This window comes from Rhincodon typus, chromosome 4 (genome assembly GCF_021869965.1).
Source record: "Rhincodon typus isolate 14 chromosome 4, sRhiTyp1.1, whole genome shotgun sequence".
Lineage (NCBI taxonomy): Eukaryota > Metazoa > Chordata > Chondrichthyes > Orectolobiformes > Rhincodontidae > Rhincodon > Rhincodon typus.
Window position 1 is genome coordinate 120,594,804 of NC_063335.1, and position 9,174 is coordinate 120,603,977.

The following is a 9,174-nucleotide window of genomic DNA, read 5'->3' on the forward strand; positions in this document are numbered from 1 at the left end:
GGGAAGACAGTGGCCTTCTTGAAGCAGGTGGGAACCTCACATCATAGTAAGGACAGATTAAAGATGTCTGCAAATACTCCTGCCAGCTCCTGCCTGCAAATACTCAGAGCAGGATCTGAGTGCACAGCTGGTGAATCCATCCAGGTCAGTTGCTTTCAGTGGGTTCATCCTCAAGAAGGCCGATCTGACATCTATAGCGGTGACTGCGGCCACAGGTGCACCTGAGGCTGTGGGATAGATGACATCATTTCACTGACCTTCTTTTCAAAACGAGCATAGAATGCATTGAGCTCAGCAGGGAGGAATGTATTGTTGTCAGCGATTCTACTCAACTTTGCTTTGTAGCCCTTCATATCGCGTAAGCCTTGCCAGAGTTAACGTGTGTTCGTGAGTTTAGTCTGATGTTGTCTCGTACCTGGATTTCCTGTATGAGTCAGGGTCACCTGACTTGAACGTGTTCGACCTACCTTTAGTAGGGACTGAAGTCCTGGACTTCAGTGCTGTATCTTTTAAAGATAGTCCTGAACTGCAGCTCTGTGGTATTTCTCATCCATGTCAGAAGATTGTGGGTTAAAGCCCCACTGTTGGATCTGAACACATACCTTTATTATTGCTGGCCCACTGTCTTGGAATTCCTGCCCTCTTGTCACTGTAGGACTACCTAACCATGCAGGCTGTAAAAGACAGCTGGGCTGGGTAGCAATTGCTAGCCTTGCCAGTGATGCTTATCTTTTGATTGAATAGAAAAAGTCATGGCTTACATTCCGGTGCAGCATTGCAGGAATTATCTTTTGGATGAAATGCTAAATCAAGGTTCCTTCTGGCCTCTCAGATGCAAGATTCTCATACCATTGTTTACATTAGAACATGTGTTATCGCTGGTGTTCTGGCCAATATTCATCACACTGTAATATCACTACAACAGTTTCTTTGACTGTTTATTCCAGTTTAGGAAGAACTTGCTCTGTGCAAATTGGTTGCTATGCTTCTGTTCACAACAGTGAGTGTTCTCCAAAGCAGTTAATGGACTGTGAAGCACATTAAAACATCCTGACTGTGAGGAAGTTGCTGTGTATATTGAAGAGCCCCTTTTCCTTTATTCCCTAACAGATGTCATTTGATTAATACAGTCAATTTTTTTTTTCATCAAGTTTTGATTTAGTCATAATCGCTGCAGTACAGAAGAATGCCACTCAGTACGTTGAGTCTATTCTCATTCTCTGTTTTTTATTTGTTCATGGGATGTGGCCATCACCGGCTGTGTCAGCGTTTAATGCCAATCCCTTAGTTCTTGAAATATTGCAGTCAGCGTTCTTTAGGTACCCCCAAAATGCCATGAGGAAGGGAGTTGCAGGATATTTCCCCAATGATACTAAGGAAAAGTAATATATTTCCAAGTCAGGAAGATGAGTGGCTTGGAAAGGAACTTGCAGGTGGTGCTGTTCCTACCTTATCTCTCCTCCTTGTCCTTCTAGGTATCAGTCCTATTTGCCCTACCTACTCTCCATATCCCTGCAATTTTAATTTTCTCAAGTGTCCATCACATTTCTTTTCATAATCATTCATCATGTGATGAGTTGTTCGGGGCACTCCAGATGTGGTATTGCCAGTATTGTAATTCACAATTTGCTATGTGAGTATTGTGTTGTGGTGATATGGCATACATTCTGGCACTGTCATACAGTTCATTGTCAGTTTCCATACATGGGTTATCAAGTCTGCACCAACACCTGAAATGCGTTACGAAATGCAAGAGTGCATTAAGTTTAATCAGTTCTCATGGTCATTATATATTATACTTTTTGCTTGAAGTATTGCCTGAAGTTTTTCTCTTGGGACCTTATGATGCACAAGAAGCAGTCCACATTGCGATGATCAAACAGAATAGGTTAAGAAATAAAAGCAAAATTACTGTGACTACTGAAGATCTGAAATTTAAAACATCAAGAGCTGGAATAATCTCAGCAATTTAGAAAGCATCTATGGAGAGAGAAATAGAATTAACATTTAAAGTCTAATGACCCTTCCTTGGAAGTTGAAAGCTAAGCAATCTAAGCACACCTAGACTGTCACATTAAACTTAGTGCCAGAGGAGCTCCAAGGTACTCTAGTTATGGTATTACCAGTGTTGTAATTCACAGTTTGCTATGTGAGTATTGTAATTTGATGTTTAGTCGATGCTGAGATGATTTCAGCACAGTTGGTACTGAGGGATCTTTTCATACTCCAAGGTGCTGATAATGGATGCATCAAACAATTGTAAAATAACTCTTAGATGTTCTGCATTATAATCAAGAGCAGATTAGACCTAATCTCTTGGAAGAGGTATCTTTCAGTCCTATAACATGGAAATTAAAATTGCTACAGTTTGATCTGTTATGCTGAAAAAAATTTGCCAATCAGGATTATCACTGCAGCTTTATACTTGTTTCAAGGGTTGTCATACAAATCAGAAGCCCTTGTCGCACATTGGTAAGCCTTCCAAAGTATGATTGTAAAAATATCTTATAATGAACCTAATTTGTGTTTTGCCGCACCTGAAAGGGTGGGTCCACTTAAATGAATATGATTTACATTTGCAATGTTTGCTTGCTTTTCCTTCTAGCTTATTCACATGCTCCTTCTAGCTAAGAACATTTGAAAGCAAGTCAACCTCATGAATCTGTCCTCGGAACCATAGAGAACTGATTTGACTCCTTGTGTAAGACGGTCATAGCTGAACAGCTGAAATCACTGTGAATAGACAAAACTCAAAGTGCCACTCTGAAATATTCTCATCTACCTGTAGGCAAATGAAAATGTGGCTTCTGAGAGTGAGGCAGGATGAATTCCAGTTACATGGTATGTAACAAGCAAACATTTTTAGCCCTGCAAACTGTTCAGGTGTATGCATAATTTTCAGTCTACTAAGTGGCCACCTTTAAGTTAGATTCAAATCACACTGACTGGCACGATGGTACAGATTCCAGGGCTTAAACAGGTGCAGGAGAAGACACTTAATGCTGCCTGGAGGCTTGTAACTTCATGGCATTTTCACATGTTCACTCAGTACCTGATTTCTGCAGAACCTAACCAATTTTGTGCAGAGAATACTTAAAATGAATTAAATTAAATAAAGCATCTCATTGATTTGCAAAGGCTTCTTCATTATTTCAAGACGAACAATCCCTTCAAATAGGTGAGCAGCACCTTTATAAGATTTTTTGCAAGAAGCAATATGAAAAAGGTGATTGGAAGTACATAATTAAAGTGGCATAAATGGAAAATGAAATGGGCATATTCATCTGTATCTTCTACAATCGTGCTCACTTAAGCAGTTATTAAGTTTAAAAAAAAGTTATGCATTCCCTTACAGAACATATTTCAGCATGTTGTCACCCACCAGCCAGGACTTCAATTAAAGAGATTCCTCATCTTGGTTCCAAATTGAAGCAATCACTCAATTTCAATGCTTTATAAACTCATATGTTCATCGTTAAGGTCTACAGCCACATGTGCACTCCAGTTCTCTTGGAGGATGGCCCGTCTCATCTTTATTACCTCTGTACGGGAATCAGTGAACTGTTAACTCTTAGTTACAGATTCTGCTTGCGGAAAGTTTTCAGTGATAGAGTTACCATGAGTTCAGTTCCTAAGGTCTTTCCGTTGGGAGTTTTCTGATTTCCTTATTAGAGCAATGGGAAGAAACTGTACTTGCTCTAGATACAAAAATCTTTCTGCACAACCGAACATTTTGGCATTGTATCCTTATTAGTAACTGGAGGAGAAAAAAAGCACTTGGTGGGTATGATATTTCACTCCTGCATTTTGCAGATGATGGCGTTTACAATGCACTGGGAATGCATAATGGAGTTCGTTTTTCCAGCTATGATATGGTTGAACAATTTTAAATAGGTTTCTTCCCAGTAGGCTGTTATGCAGGTGCTGACTGTGTCAATTGTTGACACAACTCAAGTCTTTCTGCTTAATAGAGAGTGCGGTGTAGAACACCAGTATGCTGGCCTTTACAAATTAGATCCAGAAATAAAAATAACAGGAGGTTAAATGTTAGCTTACTGTTTTTTTTTGCAATTTGGGGAGGGGCTTGTGGAAGAAGAACTAATGGGAGCAAAATTCATTTCAAAACCTCATCAAAACACAGTTAAGTATTAAATATAGCTATTTGGTATTGGAACTATTTAAGTATTTGTGCTTGAGTTACAAATATTGTTAACACAAGGGTTCAGTAGGGTCCAGTGGACATTTTTAAAGCAATTTGTGAGTTGCTTATTTTATAGTTGAACGTAATAATACTTTGTAAGCAGTGAAACTCCCTGAAAGAAATAAGTGCAAACAAACTTCAGTGAACCCTCTGTAAAAATCAACATAACTAAATTTTGGTCCCAATAAAAAATTTGGAAGCAAAATGGAAACTAAACTAAAAGTAATTTACTAAATTTGGACATTTAAAAATACAATATTTTTGAACTTGCACATTTTATTTTTACATTTTTTCATTATAATTCTGTTGGTTCCTGCCTTTTTTTCTTGGTTTTAGTTAAATATTTTACAGGTGTCATTCTTTAAAATGAATATATGAACATATGAAACTGGTGCAGGAGCAGGCCATATGGCTGCTGTTCAAGCCTGCTCCATTATTCACTAAGATAATAGATGACGTTTGACTTCAACTTCATATTTCAAACCCCTTTATTCCCTTAGAATCTAAACATTTATCTAACTAGGCTTTGTGTTACTCAATGACTGAGTATTCGTGGGTCCCTGGAGTAGAGAACTCCCAAGATTCCTAAAAATTTAGTGAAGGAAGTTTTCTTCATCTCTTAAATGGCTGACCCCTTATTCAGACATGCTCCTTCATTCTACTCTCCTACCAAGCAAAACCACTTCTTTACAGTTTACCCTATCAAACCATCTCAGAATTTTATGTTTCAAAGTGACTGTCTATTTTTTTGACGTCATGTGAGTATTGGCCCATTCTACTCAATTTCTTTTCAAAGGCCAACCGTTTCAACCCAATGAAGTTTTCTTGTTCCCCTTCTAAGGTAAGTCTATTCTCTTTTGGGTACAGAAGCCAAAATTCTATATGCATTCTGGTGTCTTCTCGCAAAAGCCCTGTAAACTTTCAGCAGCAAATTCTTGCTATTGAATTCAAGTTCGCTTGCAATGAACACCATTTACCAAAACACTAAATGCTCAGTGTATTAAATCACATTGTGATTTGTGTAGAAACACATCCAAATCTCATCCAATACATTTGTTAAAAGCAATGCAATGATGTAATTAATTGTTTGAAAACCCAACATTTCTCGTTTCATTTCTTAGGAAAACAAGCAAGGTACATGAGAAAACATTGATGTACAGCATAAAGGAAAATCCAAAGGAGTTTATTGTTATTCTCTTGCTCTTTACATATTTGATGAGAAGAGTAGGACCCATTTAGGACCAAAGTGGGAATTTGTCTGTGGACCCAGAAGATGTGGGCCCAGTCCTCAATAAATACTTTGCAATAGTTCTCATGATGAAAAAAGAAGATACAGGAATAGACATCAGGGTGGAGAACTGTGAAATAGTTGAAGAAATTAACCGAGAGAGAGGAGGCAACAACAGGTTTAGCAGCCTTAAAAGGGGATAAATCTGCTAGCCTGGGTGAGATGCATTCCAGGCTGTGCAGGAGGCAAGGGAGGAGATACAGGGACCTAGGTAATTTTCAAATCCCCTCTGGCCAGAAGTGAGGTGCCAAGGGACTGAGGGACTGCAAACTTGTCCCATTATTAAAAAAGGGAGGAAGGGATAAACTGTGAAATTTCAGGTCATTCAGTCTAATCTCAGTTGTGTGGAACTAATTTGAAATAAATCTGAGCGACAGAATATATCTGCACTTGGACAGACATAGATTCATCAGGGATTGTTGAGGGATAGTTGTGTTTGACAAATTCGATCAAAATTTTTCAAGAGGTAACCAGAAGTGTTGATGAGGATAATGTATTTGATGTGGTCCAAGTGGACTTTAGCAAAGCTTTTGATAAGGAGGTCAAGCAAGTAAGAGCCCATGGGATCCAAGGCAAAGTGGTACGTTGGATCCAAAATTGGATTAGAGGCAGAAAAAAAGGAGGGTGATGTTGGAGGAATGTTTTCAGTGAAGTTCCACAGTGCTTAGTGCTGGGGTCTTTGCTGTTTGTGTTATGCATTTTATGATTTGGACTTCATGTAGGGAGTATGATTAAGAAGTTTGCAGATGACACAAACATTTGTACAGTTATGAATAGTGAGTAGCCATAAGTTACAGGAAAATAACAATACATAGGTCAGCTGGGTAAATGGAATTCAACCCTGAAAAGTGAGAAGTAATGCACTTGGGGAAGGCTAACAAGGCAAGAATTTACACAATGAGTGATAGAAAATGTAGGACTCTGAATAGTGCTGAACATCAGAGGGACCTTCATTGCATATAACAGATCCTTGTAGGCAGCAGGGTAGGTAGGTAAGGTGGCTAATAAGGTGTATGGATACTTGCATATTAGTTAAGACATAGAATACAAGAACAAGGAGGTTGTAAGACACAGGTTCTGCCACAAGTAGAATACTGCATGCAATTCTAAACACCACAATCTAAGATAGATGGGATTGCACGAGAGAGGGTACAGAGGAGATGTACCAGTTTGCTGACTGGGCTAGAGGGTCTAATCTATGAAGAAAGATTCAAAAGGCTGCAGTTAAGATTGAGAGGGGGTCCGATACAGAGGCATAAGATTTTGAGGGCATAGGTTGAGTGGATAGGAAGTTCTTTTTTCCATTAGTAGAGAGTTCAGTAGTCACTTGATATAAATTTAAGATAAGAACTAGAAGTCAAAGAAGAGAATTGACAGTGCATTTTTTTCACTCAGAGGGTGTTGAGAGTCTGGAACTCAATACCTGACTGGGTAGACTGTTAGATTTGAGCAGTATTTATACATTCATTTATGTTACTGTTGCCTCCAATGCTATGGGCCAAGAGCTGCAAAATGGGATTAGTGTATTCAGATCTTTGTTATCTGGCATAGAAACAATGGGCCAAATGACCTGTTTGTGTGATGTAACTTTCTGTGTTTATAATTAGGTAGCTGCTAGTGCTAGTTTCAACCTGCAGTGAACTGTTTTACAATTCTTCTCATATGTTTAGTTCAGTTGAAGTGGTGGGGAGGTCTAACTGTAGAAAACTTGCTGAGTAGAAGGGGTGCACCCATTGACTATACTTCAGGTTAGAAAGCAAAGTTAGAATACCCAGCAGCTGTTCCATGCTGATGTTTGAATTTGAGGAAGTTTCCATTATAGATTTATTTCTCTTAGAGTTTTGCCATGCAGATTTAAGTGACACTAATAAAATAATCTTTTATTATCCTGCTGTAGGTTACGTACAGAGCTTAATTAGGCGTGTTGTTAACAATGTGAACATTGTAGTCAACAACCTCATCTTGAAGTATGTGGAGGATGACATTGTTCTCTCAGTCAACATTACATCTGCAGAATGCTACACAGTGGATGAGTTTTGGGATCGAGCTTTCATGGATATTCTAGGTGAGTGAAATAGATCCTTTCATCATTTCTACTTTTGGAAATGTGGGAATGCAAAATGTGAATTAAAAAAAAACACTTAGTAAAGCAGGATAGTTGAAAAAAATCAAATGGGGTTTGGTCATTTGCACATAATTGTTCAGAATTCTTTCTATTGCATCAACAACAGTATTTATGTAGCCTTCGTAACATGCAAGTTTTTATAAGATTTTTAGTTTTAAACTGTCTGTCTTTAATTTTAAGGTAAGATGGCATGCATTGGAGAGGTAGGGCTTTGTAGGAAGTTGTTTAATTCTGTCTGGCAACAGGCCAGGTGATTAGGTTACCATAAGGACAAGAGGGCCTAAGTCAAAAGACTTGTTAATCAAGGGCAAAGTTTTCACACCTAAAGCAAAGGCAAGAGCAGCTGGGCAGATTTTCGTTTTAGAAAGAGAATTATAGAGAGGGGGTTCCTAGAGAGTGGCAAGGGCAGTTTAAGTGTCGTGAACACAGAGGGAAGTATGCTCTTTCTAAGGATGATCAGGCAGAAAGCAGAAGGCAGATGATCTCGAGTTAAAGAGATATCCATAGCGTAAGAATGTAAGAATTAGTAGCAGGAATAAGCCATGTAATCTGTTAAAGGTATTTGCCATTTAACTGGATAAGGCTGATCTAATTGCACCCTTATTCCACTTTCTTGTCTGCTGCCCGCACACCCCAGTGTCCTCATTTCCATGTCAATCAATGTTTAACTCAGTCTTGAATATATTTGGTGAAGCAGCTTCCATTGCTCACCGAGGAAGTGAATTATAAAGATTAATGTTTCCCAGACAAGACATTGCTTCCTCATCTCTGTCTTAAATGCAAGTCCCCTATATTTGAACTGTTACCCTTAATTCTACATTTGCTCACGTCAAGCTCCCTCAGAATCTTATCCTCTCATATTATAAACTCCAAAGGTTGTAGCCCCAAATATCTCCACCTTTCATTGTAGGATGACCCCTTTCATCTCAGAAATCAACTGGAGCAAGCCTACTGCATTCGTTAGTTCAACACATCTCTGCTTTGAGAGAAGCGTGTTTTGACATTCACTCAATGTTGTGAGTTGGCTAAACATGGAGATGTGAAATAGTTGAATATGAGATGGGAGTAATGTTGGTTTGCTTACTGTAAATTGTGCAGCTCTACAGAGAGTGAGGAGTAAAGCATAAGTGTTATGTGGGGTTTTGATTGTGCTAACCGTAAAGAGGGATAGTTTAGAGTATCAGTTATCTGCTAAGTAATACTTCATCGCTGTTAGTTATAGTTGGATGGCTGCAGTAAAAGTATTAAAACTTGCAATCTTTTTGTGTGATCCTTTCAGTTAGTCACAAGGAATTTATATCTATTTGTTCAAAGTTATTAGCCACATCAGGGATTGTTTGAAAAAAACTTTGCAATGCTAATTTCAGGAGTATTCTTAGACCTAATTTGTCACCAAGATGATATGAGAAGAGGTGACCCAGAATTTGGTCAAAGGGAGATAGTAGGAACTGCAGATGCTGGAGAATCCGAGACAACAAGGTGCAGGGCTGGATGAACACAGCAGGCCAAGCAGCATCATAGGAGCAGAGAGGCTGACGTTTCGGGCCTCGACCCTTCATC

General features: G+C 38.8%; 1 protein-coding gene across 1 annotated transcript in view; it reads left to right on the top strand.

Annotated features, from left to right (window-relative positions):
- Window positions 1-9,174, top strand: part of LOC109919304 (intermembrane lipid transfer protein VPS13B-like) — a 275,649-nt gene that overhangs the window by 69,019 nt on the left and 197,456 nt on the right. The window contains exon 5 of the mRNA XM_048596096.1: window positions 7,387-7,554. Within this exon, the coding sequence (XP_048452053.1) occupies window positions 7,387-7,554 (168 nt within the window). The remainder of the gene's footprint in view (window positions 1-7,386; window positions 7,555-9,174) is intronic.